Source organism: Pithys albifrons, chromosome 2, assembly GCF_047495875.1.
Source record: "Pithys albifrons albifrons isolate INPA30051 chromosome 2, PitAlb_v1, whole genome shotgun sequence".
NCBI lineage: Eukaryota > Metazoa > Chordata > Aves > Passeriformes > Thamnophilidae > Pithys > Pithys albifrons.
In genome coordinates, this window is record NC_092459.1 from 20,107,794 (window position 1) to 20,131,273 (window position 23,480).

General features: G+C 37.3%; 1 protein-coding gene across 1 annotated transcript in view; it reads right to left on the bottom strand.

The window, feature by feature from the left end:
• The window catches only part of CSMD1 (CUB and Sushi multiple domains 1), a 1,094,767-nt gene that overhangs the window by 48,369 nt on the left and 1,022,918 nt on the right, over positions 1–23,480 (bottom strand). Inside the window, exons 51-54 of the mRNA XM_071548449.1 lie at positions 15,920–16,114; positions 13,530–13,703; positions 8,909–9,082; positions 6,148–6,321 (exon numbers count right to left, since the gene is read on the bottom strand). Coding sequence (XP_071404550.1) covers positions 6,148–6,321; positions 8,909–9,082; positions 13,530–13,703; positions 15,920–16,114 — 717 coding nt within the window. The remainder of the gene's footprint in view (positions 1–6,147; positions 6,322–8,908; positions 9,083–13,529; positions 13,704–15,919; positions 16,115–23,480) is intronic.

Genomic DNA, 23,480 nt, shown 5'->3' on the forward strand with positions numbered 1-23,480 from the left:
TGTACATTTTAAGAGATTAAAGGTTTTACTTGCTGACTCAAAACAGTTAAAAAGAACAGATAAAATAATTCTTAAATTACCCAGATAACATCATTATGGAGTAGAGGGAAGTACCATTGCAAAATATTTCAATGGTTTCAGTAAATTTAAGACATAAAAACATATCAAAATCCTTTTTTTTCATACAAGTAGCACATATGATCATTTGTATGCATTAGTTTTTGTCAGCCAAAAAAACCTCATATAATTTCCTTAGTAAATTTCCTGCCAGTGATTAATTAGCTAAACTGCTACTGACATAACAGATAGATGCAATGTATCATTGCTAAAAGGTGTTTAAGAACTATCCAGCTTAATTTTCTGAAAATATCAAGGTTTCCTATGCATACATAATAGCTAAGTTAAAAAATAAAATAAGATAAAATAAATAAAATAAAAAAAAACAAAATAAAATAAAATTAAAAAATAAAATAAAATAATAAAATAAAAAATAAAATAAAATAAATAATAAATAAAATAAATAAAATAGTAAACTTCTGCAATAGCTTCAAGCAGCAACCTTTAATTTGTAGTACTTCATATAGAGCCTCACCGAAGTTCATTATTGACTCAGGAGAACTCAACCAAGGTTTGAAAGAAAGGTCATATGTAAAATCTCTGTTGAATTAAATGATACGGGTTTGTTAGGAACATCAATCCTTTGCCAGTACTGTATTTAAGAAGCTGGAAGATTTACTTTCTTTGTACACAAATTCATAATTCATTGCTGACAATGAACTTTCAAGGGAATATTTTCCACCCTTTAGTTAAAAGGCAATTTATAAGTAAAAGCATATGCCCGAAGAAGTGCTATTACTTCCTTTAGTGAGGTTCTAATCAATTCATTAAGAGTAAATTTGACATAAGCAATATGACAAAATAAGTCAAGCAAGTTGGTGTAAATATATAGTCTTCAGTCATAAATTGTACAGAATCACAGAATACTTGAACTTGGAAGGGGTAGCTAAAGAGTTTACCCAGGACTTTGTCCAGTCAGGCTTTGAATACATATAAGAATGGGCACTCCACAATGTTTATGGGAAATCTGTTTAGGTGTTTCACCACCCTCACACTTAAAAAGCTTTTTCTTATGTTTTATTTTGTGACCTTTGCATCATGTCCTTTCAGTGAGCACCACTAAAAAGTCTGGCACACCTGTTTTACGCTCTCCCTTAGATAAGCATAGATGATAAGCAAGATTCCCCTGATCCTTCTCTCCTCTAGGCTGAACAACCCCAGCTCTCAGTCTCTCTTCAAATCACAGTTGAGTCCATAACAGAATTTTGTATTTCCCTGAAAATGTACTTAGGAAAAGGGCAGAATACACCAGAGGGAGAAGGCTACAAAGAAAAAAAAATTGAGAACCAACAAAGGAAACACTGAGTTTAGAGGAGAAGGGGGTGCATGAGGGCATAGATATTCTCTGCAGACTGTGTAGAAACACATGTCAGAGAAGCAAGAAAAAAAAACTGAGAAAAAAGAAATAGCAGCAGAGAGAAACTGATACATACTAACTGCAACTTCAACTCATCACACTAGCCTAAAATAAGAAACAATACCAATTATCTAGACAATAGAATGTTTTATATTTTCATATTACATCCAATCTCATCAGATCTCAGAAGCTAAGCAGGGTCAGGCCTGGTTAGTACTTGGATGGGAGACCTCCTGGGAATACCAGGGGCTGTAGGTTCTAGACCTGAGGACTTCACTGTCACTGTCCAAGCTTGCTTGGCCTTGGCAGATGAACCTTAGGAGCAAAGGGTGGGGCCAATTCTGTGCAGGCTGTGCCTCACCTAAAACATCCACTGAGCAGGCTCGAGGGACACACCCACGTGGGGACAGCCCTTCTCAAATCTTCGTTTGCGAAGCCTAGCCATGATGATGATAACTGAAGTAAGAATCTCCCAAATTTAAGAGATGCATGTAGCAGGGCAGTGGTATAGAACTACTCTAACACTGATACAGTTAAACTGAAGTGGATATTCACTATTCCCTTTACAATACAACTAAATATCTTCCGGTGCACATACACATATAAAACAGTTATTGTTACTTTAGACAGTATATTCCTCTCCAGAAGCCAAAAGTAGGTTTCTTGGATGAACTGCAAACTTCATAGCATAATTTTCATATAATTTAAGTCAGTTAAAACTCATTCACTGAGGTGAGGAGCTGCAGTGTTTTCATGACTGGCAACAAAGCTCTCTAGGCTCTAGAGGGGTACATGGAAGGGATGACAAAAGAGGGAGTGGCAAAACTAGGTGGATCCTCACAGCTCATTATGGAAGATACAAGATGCTGACTGAAAAATATAGATTGCTACAGAGAAAGAAATACTAAGTGAAGGGAAGAATGAAGTGAAGAAACACTGAGTGAATGGCAAAAGTCTGGCTTTACACCACCTGCATGAGGATAGACAAAACTGTAGATACTCAACTGAGGGAACTCTGGTCCACCCCATTCTGGTAGGAGTTTGTCATTAAGTGAATGTATATTAGGAGAGTTGCATCTATAATATGTTATGGGTTTAGGCAGGTGGGCCTAAACTTAGGTTTTAAAGTTCAGCTAGGCCTAGGATTGTCAGCTGATTTAAGCTGGACTGAGCTAGCTCACAGCTGACTTCTTCTAGCCAATAATATTGTATTCCATACCATACTACATCATCTCAAAGGGTGTAAAATTCAGTGTGTGGGAGTGGCTTAGTTAGTTCCATCATGGCTGCACTAAGAGGAGGACATCTAGCAGCTCCTTTACTATGCTAGACCCTGCTCCTGTTGCCTCTGCTTGCATTTTTTTTGCATTCAGGGAAGTAGAAATATTTTGTTGTTATACTTTCTCTTTCTTGCTGAGTGTCTTTTGGAGTGCTTATGAATTTAGAGTAATGGGCTTTGTATTAATTGGGGAGTGGGAAGTTATGCCTTATTATATATATGTAACTTGTGTAAGTGTGTGTTATATTGTAGTTTCCTTTTAATTTTCTCTTTTCTGTATAAATACATGTAGTTAGTTTCAGCATAAACCTGGTTTTGAGGGTTTTTCTTTCCTCTCCCTCTTCTTTTCCCCTTAGCTGGTTGGGGGGAGGAAGAACCCTTTTCACTCTGTCCTGGACAGTTGGCGATTTGCCAGCTCAACCCAGGACAGATACTTACTCCTTTCAGAAAACCTCTTTCCCTAAACACGATTTCAGACCATAAATTGGCCTGAATCAAATGCAAATTCCTGTAATAAATTAAAAAAGGACAATGAAAGTAGACAGGAGAGACAACTGAAGTGTCATAGTAACTGTAAGTATCCTTATTCTTGTGTTCTTATTTTTCAGATCTTCTCAGTATTTGCTTTTGGTTTTCCTCTCTTTTTTAAGACGTACTGGAGTTCAGCGTGACTGAGTAACTCAGAGTGTAAATGGGGATGAGCTTCAGCAAAGCTATTCGATCTCTGCCTCTGAAACTCAAACAGAGAAGATCCAGACTGAATCTGCTGGATGAGTGGGAAAGTTGTGTTTTCAACAAATAAAACCTTACTTAAATGCCTCACAGGTGAGATAGAAGAGATTGTTCACTAAAGTCTAGCAAAACAAAACAGTTTAAAGGGGAAAAACCCATAAGCCTAAATAGAAATAGTTTCCTAATTCCTGTTTCTCTATTCCAATAATTATATTACTATGCTAGTTAACTTGAATAAATTCTGGGTGTAGTGACTGAGGGAATTGCCATCCCTTTATTGTTTTAACGAGAATGAACGATCTAATTCCACACACACTGAGCTCAAAATTGCATCAGCCAGCTCTGAAACAATATGATGAGCTAATCACCAAAGATAATTATTATTCTTAGGAACAACAATTGTATTACAATAAGATTTTTAATAAACCAACAGGTGGAGATAATAAAGGTAAAATAGCTGAAGTTAACTTCTTATTAGTCCCAATGTTTGTATCCTTTGCTTGACTTCACTGACTGCAATTTCCTTTAGCTCATAAAAGACAAGTTACAAAGAACAAAAAGCATAGTACTTGCACTGATTTAACATTTTTCTGTGAAAGAAAATACTCAAGAAAACTTACTAGCCACTGCATTTCTGGAGGAATTTTTGTGTTCTATTTCTTTGCATGTTCCATACCAGGCATAATAATCAGATTCTTTCCTGACACTAAGCATTTTCTAGTTTGTTTTTGGTTTAAATATTTGGAAATTAACACTGTTATTAAAATTTATAAATGAAACCAGACCATTTCAGCTTTGAATATGGACAGCCATTAAAATACATTTCCTTCTGGAGTCTTCAAGGAAAGAGCACTGAAGGATATACAGTATCTCAGAAAGTTTTCTCCAGGCTATTGCGATATTTCATTATATCTTACATGATTCACCTCACCTCCTGCCTTTCACCTCTCTGTCAATTTGTATCTATTTTATAGTCAGAAGATATTCAGTCTGCCTCAGTGATTCAGAAGAAAAATATTGTGATGTCAGTAAATATCAGCATCTTATTGGATTCAGCATTGAGAAAGCATGTACTGCACCAGTAGAAGCTATTTTGGGGGCATGTGACCTAAAAACAGAAAACCAGTGAACAGATTTCAGGTCTCTGGTAAAGGCACTGGTGGAACAGACCAAAGACTAGATATTAGGCCCATATTCTGCAATGATAGCAAAAGAAAAAAATAAAAGAAGAAAAGAAAAAAAAAGAAAAGAAAAGAAAAGAAAAGAAGAAAAGAAAAGGAAAAGAAAAGGAAAGAAAAGAAAAGAAAAGAAAAGAAAAGAAAAGAAAAGAAAAGAAAAGAAAAGAAAAGAAAAGAAAAGAAAAGAAAAGAAAAGAAAAGAAAAGAAAAGAAAAGAAAAAAGAAAAGAAAAGAAAAGAAAAGAAAAGAAAAGAAAAGAAAAGAAAAGAAAAGAAAAGAAAAGAAAAGAAAAGAAAAGAAAAGAAAAGAAAAGAAAGAAAAGAGAAAAGAAAAAAGAGAGAAAAGAGAGAAGAGAAAAGGGAAGGGGAGGGGAGGGGAGGGGAGGGGAGGGGGAGGGAAGGGAAGGGAAGGGAAGGGAAGGGAAGGGAAGGGAAGGGAAGGGAAGGGAAGGGAAGGGAAGGGAAGGGAAGGGAAGGGAAGGGAAGGGAAGGGAAGGGAAGGGAAGGGAAGGGGAAGGGAAGGGAAGGGAAGGGAAGGGAAGGGAAGGGAAGGGAAGGGAAGGGAAGGGAAGGGAAGGGAAGGGAAGGGAAGGGAAGGGAAGGGAAGGGAAGGGAAGGGAAGGGAAGGGAAGGGAAGAAAGGGAAGAAAGGAGAGAAAGGAGAGAAAGAAGGAAAGAAAGGAAAGAAAGGAAAGGATTCTCATAAATGGAGGGAGTAAAATTAGGCTAATTATAGAGATTTGCTTCCCTTTTAATAGTAATTTCATTACCGGCATCTGGATAAATAATGCAATCTAAGAATTCTAGATTGCATTTTTAAATGGTCTCTGTTTGTCCTTCCCTCATATGTACATTTGATACACATTTCCTGATAATACAAAACTTTGCTTCATTCTCATCTCTCAAACATATCCATCTTACCCATAGCACACTAGTAATCAAGCTCATACATGTCTTTGCAAAAAAACAATCAAAATTCAATCTTACTTTATCTTTTTTTGTGGGGAAAGAAAAATCAGTTTTCACATCTACAAAAATTATGAAGATCTCTTAGGCATTGTTAAGAGATACAGAAGAATTAATAGTGTTTTGATGCATAAATTTTCCACTGCATAACTATTTTAATAGGAGTAATCAACTGTTTATGGAAACTATAGACCTAATTCAGACTAGACAGTCAACTGTGATTTATTGAGGTAATATAACTTTTGTGATACAAAGATCACTTTGTAATTCTATAAACTAAATGCTAGGGATTGCAGTTCGAGAACTTTGAGGTAAAATACTGAAAAGTCTAGGCTTACCTGATACTCCTCCCTAACTACAATTTACAATGGAGAAAGGAAAAACTCAAAATAAATGTGGCAATAAGTTCCTAAAGGCCAGGTTTATGCATTATATCCCAATTATTTGAATGCAGGGCAAAGGAGGATCCTGGGTGAAAAAAGTCATTAGAGAACAAAGAATGTAAGAGAAAGTTTCTTACCTCGGCAGTTGGGTAAAGGGCTACTCCACTGCCCATTGCTTCGGCACTGTGCTCGAGAAGCACCCTGAAGTAAGTATCCAGTGTTGCAAGTAAAATTGACAACATCATTTAAATTGAACTCGCTGCCATTAGTCATTCCATGAGCTGGATTCCCGGGATGTCCACATGTGATTGCTGTTAAAAGAAAGATAGGAAGGTTAGCATTGAAGTTAAAGGTACAGATCTATAGAATCACTTGTAAGGTTTGGGGTTTTTTGACTTTTTTTCTTCTGAATTTGCCATTGATATTTATACAGGAAATTTAAGGGAGGGGGGGGAGAGAGATACATTTATTCAGAATTATTAACTGCCATGAGAAAAATCTTAATTTTTCAATATAACTTTTAGAATCTACCTTTTACTTTATATTGAAAGTTGTAATAAAAATAAATTTACATATATATATGTATATATGCATTTTGACACACATCTGGTATTAGGTATTAGACCTTAAAAATGCAGATAGTTCACTATATTCCTACTAGCAGAAATAAAAGAAAAATTTTTTTTCCTTCAATTTTAAAAATGTAGTAGGGCCAAACAGATTGAATGTGATGCTCTACTTCAGAACATTCTGGAGTTCTGAAGCATCCATATTCCAAAGGTCTTGCACTGTTTTGATGAAGGAGTGATTCTTTTATCTATTTTCTTATGATAAAACATATAATATTGTTGTGAGTAGATCTTTCCCATTATGTGTATTATTTGTGTTGATTGTGCTAAAACAAATCTTGTAAAAAGTTTATTATGGTCAAGCTTTAGCTTTCCAGGTGATAAGATATTCAAATACTATAGAAAACTGTAGATACTAACAATGCAAAATCTCAATATATACATACATACACACAAACACAGAACTTTTCAACTTTGTGCTAGTGATGTTTATCATACTCAAATAAATACATTATACACAAGTTTATCTTTCTCTTTTGAAATAGCTGTGCTGCTACTCAAAAGGTAGTAATCAGAAGTCATCATATTTCCTGTTAATTCTAAACAAGTAGCAAATGAAAAGATCTTTCAGAAAATACATGTCCAAAGTGTGGTCCAATTGGTTATTCAATACAGAGATAGGGGAAGAACCATGTGCCACACACTGTGCAAGATGAAGGAAGCTGACTTTCATATGATACTAAGAAGCTAAAGTAGTCATGGGTGGAGAACACCAAGTACTTCCTTAGATAATATTGTTTTAAGATTACAGTATCTTGTACTTTACAAACCTGAAATTCTTTTCAAAGTAAATTAGAAATACAAAAATACATGACCTTCTGTAAAAATCTCACAAAATGAGAAATGGCAAATTTTCAGGAGCATAGCCTCTAACTTCTTTATAATACCTCTAAGATTCTGTTGAGTCTTCCTGAGAGAGCTTGTTAAAGGTTCAAACACAGGAAAGTGATGTAGGGAGGAGCCCCCTCAGGGAATTTTTCTCACCATACCAACACAAAAGGTTTAGGCTTGGAGTCCCAGGACTGAAGACAAAAGATAGCTGATGACTTTCAGATTCAACCTTAATAGTGGGGTGGAGGTGAGAAAACTGTGTAGCAAAAACTACTTCTGTTTGAACTACAGATATCTTAAAAATATAGCATTGAAATAATTGATACAAACATTCCATTAAAAATAACAAAATTGTATAAAACTGGGGATCTTTATTAAAACTGAAATTAAAAAGAAAATAAAATCAACTACATAATAAAATAGTACAATAACAGAGAAATTTGACTTGATAGATTAAATGGCTGATGTTTCAGAAAATGGTAGAAAACCTGCCAAGCAAATAAGGAAGGAGGTAGAGTAGGAAGGACTCATCAATTCTAGCAATTAATTATGGGATTTTCAAAACCAGGTGAACTAAGAGCAAAAAACCAAATCCTATTAAAAGGTATAAAAAATTTAACATATTTTCTAACGGATGTAGCATAATCCAGTGTCATGCCTCAGCTTGCTTTGGCAGGTCAGCTTGAGGCCACCTTCAAAAAAGTGAGCAGTCACCATCAAAAGTGCTCAAACGAACAGTATTCCAGCTTTGTCCACCAAACAATGAAAATATATAAAGGGTTTTTTTATTCCTGGTGAAACAAAATAAGGGAAAGGCTCAGTAAACCAATACTTGACATAATAACTATTCCTGGAGAGAGAGAAACTATAGATTAAGTTGCACAGCTGCAGTCTCCTGTTCAACCCATTACTGTGTCTATGTCATCCTGTTTCTGAAACAACGGAAATCAGAAGTTACTGAGTAGAGCTAATCAGTCTGCGCTAGTTTAGAAACTGGGCAGTTAAATGCCTCCCTGACATCCGATCCCGTCAGATCTCGGAAGCTAAGCAGGGTCAGCCCCGGATTAGTACTTGGATGGGAGACCTCCTGGGAAATGCCGGGTGCTGTAGGTTCTAGTCCTGAGGACTTCACTGGCACTGTCCAAGCTCGCTCGGCCGTGGCAGATGGACCTCAGGACTTAAACGGTGGGGCCAGTTCTGCGCACGCTGTGCCTCACCTAAAATCCACTGTGCAGGCTGGAAGGGCACACCCACGTGGGGACAGCCCTTCCCAAATCTTCGTTCGCGAAGTTTGGCCATACCATACAGGTTAGAAACTACATCATAATGAGCAACTTCTTCAAACACCTTTGAGCATCCAATCCATTGTTAGTGTTCAATTATGTTTAAAATAAGGATTAATATAGTAATGATTCAGTGAAAAATTAATCATACTTACGGACACAAACAGGAGTTTGTCCAGACCACTTGTGATCCTGTAGGCAAATTCTGACAGATGTACCAACAAGTCGAAAGCCGGGATTACACTGGTAGACCACAGTGTCACGATAACTGAAACCATCTCCACTAATATGACCATTAACAATAGGATCTGGAGAACCACAGTGACCAGCTACAGTAAAAGAAGAACGCATAGGAATAAATATTTTGACAATCTTTGCCAAATTTACAAGAAAAAAAACCAAAATGTCAACTTTCCTTTCAATAAACAATATATTTAGAGTCAATTACTTTGCTGTGCAGAACAAGTTGTCAGGTATAAAACCTACCGATGATATTTCTTCTATTTTTTTAAGAAGAAAATCATTCATAAGGGGAATGAGAACTCTCTGATGAAATAATAGCATGTGTTTGACAATTAAAGACGTCACACTTATTTGACAAAAAAAGGCAACCATAATAAGGCGCTTCACCCTAAAAAAGGTAGAAGGTGAATATTTCAAAGTGTACTGACCAAATTGGAAGGCAATTTAAAGAAGACTATAGTATAATTTTTCCATGAATATGAATTTATAAACATTTTCCATAAAGATGAAGGCATGGAAAGGAAGGAACATTCATGAGCACTAACTCCTTATTTCAGTTGCTGTTAAACAAAACAGAATGTTTTACTCCAGTAAAATAGAATTCTTGTCACTAAGGAAGTCAAGTAATGCTTTAATTTTTCTGGATTGTTCATTCTGTTTGAAAATAGAGTTGCTAAGCAGGAAAGTAGTTCTCTTTACCGCTTAAGAAGGAGGAAATTTTTTTGTTTTGAATGCTAAGTCCCCATTTTGAGAGGTGAGGACTGGGACCTGAGGCTCATGATTGAAGCTAGAAAGGGGGTGGGGGGAGGAGAGGGGCGGTGTGTGTGATATTCTGTTTCATGGTGTGTGTAATGTTCTGTTTCACTCAGACTGCATCCATCAACAGTAACTTGTTTGTAACCCCTTTAATAATGCTACACAGTATGTTTCACTCACATTTTAAGACTTCTCTATAACACTAGAAGGATAAAACATACACCACTTGATTGGCTTTTCACATATATAGGATTATTATAAAAATCCTAATTGTGGGATTGATGATACCTCTAAGGAGACATTGTGGTATTGTTCTGAAAATTTGTGGAAGAAAATATGAATGTAATTTTTTCACACTCAACTTCTTACACAGTTACTCTTCCCCTCACAACAGAGAATATGACAACAGAGAGTAACAAGGACATTGAAAGCATATTTTTCTTCTTGAATTATCTCATGGAATAATTCATCTTACTGTTCTCAGTCCAAATTAGTAATATGATCCCTCTTACCCTTTTCTCTCCTCCAGTCTCACTCAGCCTCTCCTTGTCTATCACATACTCCAGCTCATGGCCCCTTAATGGGCCCTTTTCCAGAGCTTGCTTCAGTTTCTAATCTCTCTTGTATGGTGGAGGACGCAAAAACTACACACAATTTTCCACATGAGTGCTGAAGAGGAAATAATAACCCTGACCTGCTGACTACACTGCTGTTCCTATAGTCCAGTCTGTGATAATTTTCCCTGTAAAGCTACACCTTTAACTCTTAGTGAGCCTCTCCTCTCAGTCACAGGGGCTGCTTTCTGTAAAGCCTGTCTTCACTCAGTCAGTTCCAGGCCAGTACTCATGAATGGTAGGTATTATTCTAGCCAAAGGGCAGGATTCTGTATTTGTCTTTGCTGAACTTTATGAGCTTCCTGTTGGCCCATTCCTCCAGATTCTGAAGGTCCTTCTGTCTAGCAATAATACAACCTATGTATCAACTATTCTTCTGTCATTTGCTGTCATCCCCAAACTTGTTAAGGCTGCATCCCAGCCTGTTATCCAAATCACTGACAGAGGCTGGGTAGTATAGGCCTCAGTAGGCACCCTCTGTATCTAGTGACTACTAGTCACTCTTCAAATCAAGCAACACTACCCTCAGAGGTTGTTGATTCAAATATTTTCCATCCATTCTGCAATCCCCCAATCAGTTCCTGTCTTCTCTTTTTGGCTACAAGTACACTATGGGAGATTGTTTCAAAAGTTCTGCTACAATTCAAAGTGAAAGAAATCTACTACTGAAATCTGCATCCACTGAGACAGTCATTAGAAAAGGCAGTAAGATTATCAAGGTTTGCTTTTGATTGTTCTACCATGCCTGTTCCCAATTATCTTGTTATTTTCCCCATGCCTGGAAATTGATTTAATTCCTAATACTTGCTCGCTATTTTTATCCAGGGACTGAGATGATATAGAAAGGAATATGCTCAAATAAAAAAAAATAAATCTAGACCTAAATAGTGAAGAATTGAAGAGCAGTTGATGTACTGAAGGCAAACAGGGAACCATGGGGAATTTGAAGAAGAAAGAGAGCTGAGATGTTCCAACTGTCATAAAGCAAAATGCAAAATATTATGTCCTTTCTCTCAAATGCAGATCCAAGAAGTTGCTGGACTTGCTATGTGAGAAATTTCATCTATAGACCATTCCACCCACTGTATTTAATAAATTTTCAGGGAACTTTGACTCATTTAAGTGAAGTTAAATTAAATTTCCACAAATCAAGAACTGAAAGAGCACTACAATGACACAAAATTTATGTAATTTTCTCATTAACTAAAATTACATTAAAAAAATAAGAAGGCTACAAGTGGATTTTTTAATAAAATATGGTCTCAAGAAACTTGTGAAACAGGAAAATCGTTCATATGGGTCAAGGATGGTTTAGTAGTTTTATTCCAAATCACCTGGAAATTAAGACACAAATAATTCTATTTATTTTAAAAAGAATTTGCAATATAAGCCAATACCACAATATCATCCTGTGATTTACCTAAGAATTATCAATTAAAGGATCAGATAATTTTACACAAGCACAGTCCACAGCAGCATTTTTTACAGTCATTAATGCAGAGAATTATGCATATTATATAATCAAAAAAATGGAGTAGCTTATATTTAACTTTAGATATAAAGCATGTCCCTGACTTGTTTATGTGTAGTTTTGCACCTGAAAGTCATAAAAAGTCAGGAAAAAAATCTGTTCAGGAAAATCAATTGGTCCATGATTAAGTGCCACTAATTTTGCTGATGGAGTTAGGCAAACTTGAATGCTTCCAATTTTCTCTCTGCCCTATATGAATCTATGGTCACTTATACACACAAAGCATGCATAAACCCATATATTTTGTGAATTATGGATGCAATTTATTCTTAAAATGAAAAAAAGGAAGAGATAAAATATCAGCACTGTGAGTAACTGAGTGAAATTGAAAAAATTTTACCTAACAATTCATATTTATCCACATATAACTAAGAAAAAAAACATATAACACTAACAGCCTGAAGACTGAGGTATCATATTTAACCTTGGAGTCATTAACTACACTCATTGGTTTTAGCTTTCTTGTGAGAGACAAATCATAAGGATTTGACAAAGTCTTTCCTGAGATACAGAAATTAATATACTCATCCAGCCCCAAATCGTAAATTGATTCTACACAGACGAGTGGGTAACATAAAGTGATACCTATTTTCATCTATAGCTGTCCTGAATTACATTCATGCACATACAGTATAGATAAAACACACCTCAAACTCATTATCATTCCTTTGAAATGGAAAGGCTCATTGAGAACTCCTTAGTGTTTTACAGGCTTCAGGTAAGTCCTAAAGGCACCTATGAAATAAATGTGCAGCATGTTGTCCTCAAAATTTAGGAATACACAACTAGGAGCCTTCACATCTTCTAGCTTTAAAATTTGAGAATTTACTTTGCCTGAATTGACTCTGAAGGAGACTGTATTAACCTTGTTGAGAATTTAGGACCTTAGATTGTACTCTAAATTGTGCCTAAGTTAGGTGTCTAAAGTATGTGGTGTGAATATACCTTATGTGAGAGAGTGTAAGGCAAGAAATGAATCTGCAAAATGAGGGAGACAAAGCAAATAAAAGATTCCAGAAACAAAAATACTGTCCACAACAAAGAATAAACCCACTGCTGATCTTCAAATGTTATTAAAAAAGGGAACTATTTTCTTATGTCTATATTAGGGCTGTAAACCAATACAACTAGATCTGAAGAGAGTAAAAGTAGGGATGAGAACTTAAGGTCCAAACTATACAAACTCTAGGGTTTTAAAGACTATTGTTTTTGCTTCACATTTGGCTGTCTCTTGTCTGTTTCTCTTGACTGAATGCTCAATACGCTGAATGTTCATTTGTAGTTGGAATGTATCAGGAATATTTCTGAACAGAAGCTTATCTTCCAGCTTAGTTTCATCACATACCCTGCTCCACAAAGAAAAGTGCTGTGAATGTGGGAAGTTATTTGAGTCATTTACAAACTCGACTGGTTTGAAAAGCATTGTGACAACACAAAATATGATTTAATTTCTAATAAATATGCTAGTAAAATAGCACAAAAATCATACGCAATGTACAATATTTCCATATTTAAGATACCTTCATTTTTCATTGATTTAAAAAGTTATTGATTGATTAGAGCTGCATTCTAGTCCTTGAGACTGTTTTTTAAGATAAAACAAAATTAAGAACAGATTTTTTTTTTTTTTACCTAGGCATTTCGTTTCAGTACCACTCCAGAGACCATTTGCCAAGCACTCTCTCACATGAGAACCAACTAATGTGTACCCTGTGTTGCAAGTGAATATTGCAGTAGCTCCATACACTGTTAAGGTTCCAATCTTATTTCCATTTGGTGGAGATGGAAGACCGCCACAGGAGATAACTAGGAAAAAAAACAACAAGAGAATAAACTGAAATGTGAAAACCTTTTTCATACTTTTTTTAGATTGGAAGACAATATACCACCTCATATTTTCTTAAAAATTAAACATAAAAGGAATAAATATAAGAATAAACAAAAAAATAAGAATAAATTCTACATTCCACAGTAAGGGCTTAAAAATTATGCTTGATTTGGCTACACATGTTCTAAATCTGAAAATTCATTGGGATACCTTCATATCTTGACAGCAGCTTAAACCCCATTGATATTTTCAATTCTGAAACAAGGGAGTTACATTAATTCCCAGGAAGGTTGTGGTTATGTTTCATGTTTGCATATTCATGGCATTAATTCCCAGGAAGGTTGTGGTTATATTCCATGTTTGCATATTTATGGCAACTCTTCAAATATACTTTCCCTGGCCATTTTAAGTCTTGTGTCTGTTTAAAAATATTACATATCTTTTTAAAATGTAATGCCCTGAATTGTTATGGACTGCATTTTTATTATTTCCCACTACTATTCATAAGTGTATAATATATATGGCAGTCTACATGATACATGTTCTGATTTTGCCTAAGACTAGACTTGACCCTCTATCACATAAAGCTTCTGTGCAACACGCAGCTATCACACACCACATGAAATGTTACCTTTTAAGAATGCATCAAACTCTAATTCAATTAAAGCTATTCTATTATTTCTTCTGTTTCTAGAAATAATATATCAATAATATTGCAATTTAAGATGCAGACCAATGTCTTCAAGAACTTCAACTCTTATTATATGTTAGCATAAAATATGGGTTTATTTCAAAAGAAGGTTGATTACAAATAAACTATCTGAAACCTCAGGGTCTCGTTATTCTATATTTTAGAAGGATCATTATAGAAAACAACATGGAATTGTGTAGAAGTTGGTTAAAATCAAGTTTAATCCACTGTGCAGTTAAATCAGCCATAATCAGAATACATGTGATCACATTTTCTTAAGCACATAAGATGTCCAGAGAAGATTAAGACTCTTTTTGACTACGACTGAGTCACATTAATATAATTTGTGGTTTATCCTAACATTATAATTTCTAACAGTAATGCTGAATATTAATTATGCTTATACATATGTTAAAAAATTCAAACTCTATTCCTAAAATGCAATGGAATGAATAATTCTAAACATATTACAAATGCTTTATTGATTTTAATTACAACAATTTCAGTTTAAAATACCTAAATACATAAATTATGATCTTCCTTATTATTCATTAGGCATCTCTTCAACATATTTGTAAAAACATAAACTTACTAATTAGGTCTCTTAATCTAGAACACCCTCTAATTTAAAGTTTGCAATTCCTTTAGCAATCCTATTGACAAGTAGATATTGATAAATATGATCTAAATGCCTTACCATCAGTGTTTCAACTATCTTTCCAACTGCTTCAGAAATACAAACAGCTAGAACCTATATTTATATAATCTATTCTTAGCATGTGAATTACATAGAGAAAGTCAACAGTAGACTGCTCAAAATACTTTGCAGTCTGTTGCTGGATCACAATGATTATATCCAATGAAATATTACAGAACATTTCTAGGGGGATGAACTTTTCCATAATTAAATCCTAAGCAGTCCTCTAGCAGAGGGCAAAATAATGTACCTTATAAATTAAGTAATGTATCTTCAATCAGCAACTTCTTGTGTTTCTCTATCTAATACTTTGCTTTTGGTTAACCGTATGATTCCACTGAAAATGTCAAGTGCCTCTAAAATTTTGAGCAGCCAAAGTCAGGGCTGATGTAATTTATGGTATTTTTGTATGAAGACATTTTAAAAGCTCATATGTGTGTTTCTCCGACAGCATAGTTTTATTGCTTTGCCTAAGAGTTCAAAGCAGTATCATCTTCTAATATAACTCTTATCTGAAATCTTCTAAAGTAAGAACAATATCTCCTGCTATTTTTTAAATACTTATGCACCACCTAGTAGAATAAATACAGAAGGATTTCTTGATGCCAACTCATTGACTCTTGAATGAAATATATTGTACTTAACAACTAAAGAGTGAGGATAAATTAATTACAAGTTAATGAATATTACACATTTGCTTACTTATAGGAATGTGATAGCAAAATAGGTTACTAAAAACTTCAGTTATAAAATAAAATATATGTGTTAAAAATATAGGAAATTCTGCAAACAATTATGTTTCTTACCCTTACAACTTGGCCTTTCATTGCCTACACTCCAGGTTCCGTTACTTCTGCACTGTATGAGTCTCCGACCCAATAAAAAATATCCAGGACTGCAGCTGAGCATGACTTGAGCTCCATATTCATTTAGTGACCCAGAAATCAGTTTCCAGACAACATGTTCTGAGAGCAGAGTCTCTATACTGGGGCAAGTCACAGCTGTGAAGAAATGACATGTACATATTAGCATTCTGCCCCAAATTTTTTCACAGGTATACGACTTGCCCTACTGGCAGATGTTTCAGAATGTAAGACTTAAAATACCATAATCATTTTGAAAATAGTAGTTCCAAGAAAAATAATTAAAAACATAGCGTAAGTATTCCAAATTGACCAGGAGTTTTTAGCATATTTTCATTTACTGAGATGCAGTGGAATAGTGATATACAGTTACACTCTTTAATGCAATTTATTTAAAAATGACAAAGATAAAACACATCACAGACTATGGAAGACGTAAAAGTGAAAGCAAATATTGCTAAGTAATTTTTCCAAACCTCTAAAAAGTTCTTAAAACAGGTTGCCATAAAAGCTGTTAGCACACATTGAAATGCTGAGTAGTATAAAATGGTATACTGTAGGTATACAGGAAAATCACTTCATTCCAGTTTAAAAGACTTTCAAAACAAACAAAAAATGATAATTGGAAACATTTTTAGGGTGTTTTCAGTTCTGTTGCTTTTAGTGTTTCAGATTTTGTAATTACTGGCAGTAGGCAAGAACTGTAGTTTATGTCCTTTATAACACTTAATATGGCTACAAACCATATGTAGCATTTTAAAATATTTTTTAGTTTCAATTTGATGTTCTGTAATTTAAGATAAGGTATACAGAATGTTTACAATATTTAAGATATTGACATGAATTCTATTTTAATGTGCCTATGTCTCTGTAAAGATTAGCCTAGTTTTCTGACAGAAATTATGACTACTTAATTTAGGTGTCTTTTACAATGTTACTCAGAATTTCCCTGCTATAGAAAAAGTCTGGGTGAATTAGTGACTGTTTATGTCATTAAGTGACATTCACTAAGTGAATGCTTTAGGAAAAACTTCTACTTCAGAAACACTCGAGAAAAGTTATACTTTCCAAGGAAAATCAACTAATAAAACAAAACAAAACAAAAACCAACAAAAAATGCAGCAGAAATTGATTTCCTTGTATGTTGCTTAGTGCAAGACAAAAGCATTAGAAGGAAGTGTGCAAAAAACCCCAAATGAAGAAATAAAAAGGACTCTGATTCTCATTTATGCCGTAATAAATTTATAGCATTCTAGCAGACAAAGGGCTAACCAAGCTGACAAAAAAAAATAATACAAAAGTACATATACTCTAGACTTCACACTGTCTGAGAGGTATAAAGTGATTTTATTGCAAATATGAATGTGTTATAAAAGAGACTAGTTCAGGCAATCACTGAAATACAGGAAAAGTGATAGAACGAAAATTCCTGTAAAAATTTAGCTTTTCACCACTTTTCAGAATACCTCTGTTAATGCTAGAATTATGCTTCTAACTTTTTCAATATTTATGTTATCCATGGAAAATACTGGCATCTAGGAAACACAGAGCTGAACACAGCATATCTGTGAAGCTGTGTGTCCTAGTTCAGCAGGAGGGACCAGCTAACCCTGTGTGGGGGTGATCAAACCTGTGTATTCTACCCCTCTATTCATTCCCCAAGGTCAGTGGGCCATTAGCAGCAGCTGCCCAGGGAGCCATTATCACCTTCACACCCAGCCTGAGGGGAGCGGAGCTGCTAATGGGCCATCAACAGTTCAACACCCCCTGGCTCCCAGAGTTAATCACCCATTGTGTGAGTCCCCGCCCAGGGGGAGGGACTGAGTGCTCCCTGAGGGTACATAAGGGGTGGGTAAGAAGACCTTGGGAACTTCTCGTCGGATCCAGAGCAGCAGCAGGACCTTGACAGGAGGAGATCACCGCTCTCGCCCAGACCACAGCCCTCGCCTGCACCAACAGGTTTTTCTTTTCCTTTTGCTCTGGACTTGGGGGAACCACAGGGGTCTCAGCACAAGGGCAAACAAACCCCTTTTGGGTTTGTGCCCCAGGACACTGGGTTATACTGCTGGGGTTTTGTGAGTTGAAAGCAATTTCCCTTGTGTGTCAGTGTTGTTATTGTAATATTATTATTAAATTTTAGGTCTGACTTATAATCTCTCTCGTGGTGAGTTCATTTCCCCTGCTGGTTTGCCTTTAAACCAGCACACTGTGTAAGAATTTATGGAGAAATAATCTGAAGAACTTTCAAAAGACAGATTATAATGTTATATTGAGTTGAAATTGTAGAATATTTTTTAGATTTTTTTTTCTAGTTTATCTTAGGAAGGATTGCCAGCATACAATCACTTTGAAACTTGATAGTTCTTCACTTTGGTCTTTACAAGAACAGTATTCCAAGTTAATGGAGGACTACTTTCTTCCTAAGTAAATTTTTTTGGTATGGATACTAAACTGTGCCTCATAGCTGTGCAAAGATTATAAACTATCAACCAAGATAGTTGATAAATACAATATGAATATTGAAACACTCCACTTAACACCTTGTAGTGAAAATCATAGTCTACTTTCAGAACACAAAAAATATTCTAAATAGGAGCTTAGCGCCCCTCAACTTTAACATTTTTATCACTCTTCCTTTCAAGTAAGTTTTATTGGTTCTTTCAAAGATGAAAGAAAGTTTCTTGTTTAGTCTAATAGCAAAAAATTTAATCTTAACCCTAGGACATATCCTAAGACATGCAGAGATGAGACACTCACCTATTTCAGAATATGTAAATAAGCCACATAGATGTTTCTTCTACATACTAAAGGCCAGCATGTAATTTATTCTTTCTTTATCTATAGAAATACTTAGATTTGGAAGCACACTTTATGAATAACTATCAGATCCTGATATATGATTTTACAATTTCTAATTGAACATGTTACTGAGTACAGAATATACCTCCAGGCTGTGTTGATGCAATCAACTAAAACTGTTACAAGAAAAATTTTAATTTTACAGGGACTGATTTTGATTTATTGTATTCCTCATTGCTCAAGAAACAAACAAAAATAAGACTATTAACAGATGCTTGATTTTGTGCACATGGTTTGTGAATGAGTGCATCAATTTGCCTCTCATGGTCTGTCTCACAAATTATGGTCTGGGCACTATTTAAATTCTCATTTAAATGAAACTCTATAACAGATTATCACAACTTCTCAACTATGCAGATGTAAAGACGTTCTCTTATTTATCCATGCATTTTTATACAAGAATGTATGAATAATATTTATTTACATAAAATACAGGTCAAAACCATAATTATTCTTTGAAATTAGGATTAATATTACCTGTTTTCATCTCCATATACTGACAATTATGAGTAGACTCAAAAGCAGGGAATTCATAATGAGATATAACTACCACAGAAGAGTTGTAAAGCCTGGATAGGCAGGTGCAACAGGTCAATTTGTGGCTGTGAGGCTGGTGTAAGTGGAAAAAATTGGAGTTTTCACCATGGGATGATCTACTCCACACTTGGCCTACTGACACCAGATGGGGTGTGTCTTTCTGACAGGGGAAAAACAGTTCTAGCACAGGAGCTAAGGGGGCTCATTGCTAGAGCTTTAAACTAGCTTGAAAAGGGGAAAGGGACAAAATCAGGCTTACCAGTGATAGGCAATGGGATGGTGTGCCAAAACTTAAGAAAATCAGAACTCATGGAATCTATCGGTCTGCCTCAAGAGGTGTTGGCTACAATCATAGAATCATAGAATCGATTGGGTTGGAAAAGACCTCCGAGATCATCTAGTCCAACCCTTGGTCCAACTCCAGTCCATTTACTAGATCATGGCACTCAGCGCCACGTCCAATCTGCGTTTAAAAATCTCCAGGGATGGTGAATCCACCACCTCTCTGGGAAGCCCATTCCAATGCCTGATTACTCTCTCTGGAAAGAATTTTTTTCTGATATCCAACTTAAATTTCCCCAGGCAGAGCTTGAGCCCATGCCCCCTTGTCCTATTGCTGAGTGCCTGGGAGAAGAGACCAGCCCCCACCTGGCTAGAACTTCCCTTCAGGTAGTTCTAGACAGTGATGAGGTCACCTCTGAGCCTCCTCTTCTCCAGGCTAAACAACCCCATCTCCCTCAGCCTCTCCCCATAGGACTTGTGCTCCAGTCCCTTCACCAGCCTTGTTGCTCTTCTCTGGACTCGCTCCAGCACCTCAATATCCTTTCTGAACTGAGGGGCCCAGTACTGAACACAGTACTCAAGGTGTGGCCTCACCAATGCAGAGTACAAGGAAAGGATCACTGCTCTGGTCCTGCTGGTCACGCTATTTTTGATACTGGACAGGATCCCATTGGTCTTCTTGGCCACCTGGGCACACTGTTGGCTCATGTTGAGCTTCCTGTCAATTAGCACCCCCAGGTCCCTTTCTGTCTGGCTGCTCTCCAGCCACTCTGTGCCCAGCCTGTAGTGCTGCAGAGGGTTGTTGTGGCCAAAGTGCAGGATCTGGCACTTGGCCATATTGAACTTCATTCCATTGGAATCAGCCCATCTCTCAAGTCTATCCAGATCCCTCTGCAGAGCCCTCCTGCCTTCCAGCAGGTTGACACTCCCTCCCAACTTGGTGTCATCAGCAAATTTGCTGATGATGGACTCAATCCCCTCATCTAAATCATCAATAAAGATGTTAAACAGGACTGGACCCAACACAGACCCCTGGGGAACACCACTAGTGACTGGCTGCCAGCTGGATGCAGCTCCGTTCACCAGCACTCTCTGGGCCCGACCCTCCAGCCAGCTCCTAATCAAGGAGAGGGTACACTTGTCCAGGCCATGGGCTACCAGCTTTTCCAGGAGTATATTATGGGAGACAGTGTCAAAGGCCGTGCTGAAGTCCAGATAGACCACATCCACAGCCTTCCCCTCATCCACCAGGTGGGTCACCTGATCGTAAAAAGAGATCAGGTTGGTCAGACAGGACCTGCCCCTCCTAAACCCATGCTGGTTGGGTCTAATCCCTTGTCCACCCTGAAGGTGCAGTGTGATTGCACTCAGGATGATCTGCTCCATAACCCTGCCAGGCACGGAGGTCAGGCTGACAGGCCTGTAGTTGCCAGGGTCCTGCTTGCAGCCCTTTTTGTGGATTGGGGTGACATTGGCCAACCTCCAGTCATCTGGGACCTCCCCAGAGAGCAAGGACTGTTGGAAGATGATGGAGAGCGGTTTGGCAAGCTCATCTGCCAGCTCCTTCATCACCCTGGGATGGATCCCATCTGGTCCCATAGACTTGTTAGGATCCATCTGGCTCAATGTACCACACCTGAAATGTTCCTACACTAACGCATGCAGAGTGAGGAACAAACAAGAGGAGATCAAAGCTTTGAACCAGTTCCAGAGCTTTGACATCACTGGTGTAAGTGAAACCTTGAGGGATAATATCTGTGACTGGAGTGCTCTGTTGGACTGTTACAGGCTCTTCAGGAGGAATAGACAGGACAGAAGAGCCAAAGGGGTGAGACTGTGTGTAATAGAAGGGTTAGAATGCATGGAACTCACAATTGAAAATGACATGGTTCAGAACCTCCGAGTGAGAATCGGGGACAAACAAATAATGCAGATATTATCATGGGAAACTGCTATTGACCTCCCAGCCAGGACAATGATGCCAATGAATTATTATTTGAGAAATTAAGGGACACTTCTAAGTCAATGGGGAACTTCAGTTTGCCAGAAATTACCTGGGAGCATTACACAGCTGGTACAACCCAAGCCAGAAGATTCTTAAAAAACCTGGATGACAACTTTATGTAACAGGTCCTTAGGGAGCTGACTCAGAAAGATGTCCTCCTTAATCTGCTACTTGTCAACAGAGTGGATCTCGTGAGCAAAGCAGACATTGATGGCCGTCTTGGCCCCAGTGACCATGAAGTGATTGAGCTTAAAGTCTCTGCTGAAAGCAGGAAAAGTGCCAGCAAAACCTCAGCTGTGGTGATGCCGAAAGGGTTTTTTAACTTTTCAATTTTCATATTTTGTAGATTTTAGAGACACAGTAGATGTAATGCTGTAGATTTTAGTGAATTAATATTTAGCAGCTTGTAGCACAAAATCCTTCTATCTCTACCCCTGCTCCAGAACAGGCAGCTGAGATCTGCAAGCTGTTTAGTCTCTCCCTCAAGGTACCTGATTAAAGCATATCAGAAGAGAACATAAACATGGAGCAGTGTGACCCGAAGCCCTGGAGAGCGTCCAAGAGACCTTTGTGTGCTGAAGAAGAGGAGGTGGATGAAGACAGAGGGTCCCAATGACCCCAGCCCCAATTCAACAGGGGTGGGAACTGGGAGGGGACAGAGGTGGAACTGGACATGTGGACAGTAGTGATTGGATAGGTTATATTATAAAAGCTATAGCACTTAGAGCTTGCTTGCTTGCGCGTCGATGTATTCCTGGATGAGTGGGGTTGCTCATTAAAGTGCCTGTCCATTATCTTATCTCCTACAAAACTTGGCTCAGAGTCTTTTTTACAGACTTCTACGGCAACAGTGGACATGAGAGCAGACTTCAGGTTGCTCAGGAAACTACTGAGTAAATTCCCATAGAAAGATGCTTACACAGGTGCTGGGGTACATCAGTGCTGGTCACTTTTTAAACTTCACCTCCTGAGAGCACAGGAATGTGGCAAGTCAAGTAGATGAAGCAGATGAGGCCAGGTTAGGTGAACAGTGACCTTGTCTTGGAAATAAGGTGAAAAAGCAAGGGGCATGCCCAGTGGAAGAAAGCTGAGGTGACATGGGAAGCATACAGAGATACTGCTTGCTGCTGTAGGGTGAAAATTCATGCAGCCAAAGCTCAAATGGAGTTGAAAATGGACAGAAATGTGGGGGACAATAACAAGATTTTTTTTCAGATATATTAATGACAAAAGGAAGTGTAGAAGTAATATGGCCCATTACAGAATGAGGATAGTCACCCCACAAACAGGGACAGAGACAAGGCAGAGATGTTTAACATTTTCTTTGCCAGCATCTTCAAGATGGTTGATGGACTGAGGGGGTCTCAGTGCCCTGAGCTGGATGACCATGACTGTGAGAACAACCAACTCCAAGCTGACCCTGAAATTGTGCCAGATCTGCTCCTGCAGCTGGATCCTTACAAATCTATGGAGTCTGACAGGATTCATTCCAGAATCCTCAAAGAGCTAGTTGATGTCATCACAAAACCTCTCTCCGGGATTTTTGAGTGGTTTTGGGAATCTGGAGAGGTTCCAGCTGACTGAAAGCAGCCACATGTCCCACTTTTCAAGAAGAGCAAGAAGGAGGAACCCAGAAACTATAGGACTGTCACTCTCACTTCAGTGTCCAGTAAAATCAGGGAAAAGATTATTTTGGGAAGTACTGAAAAACATCTGGAAGACCATGCAGTCACTGGTCACAACCAGCACAGCTTTATGAGAGGAAGGTCCTGCTTGTCAAACCTGATTTCCTTCTATGACAGGGTAACCCACCCAGCTGAT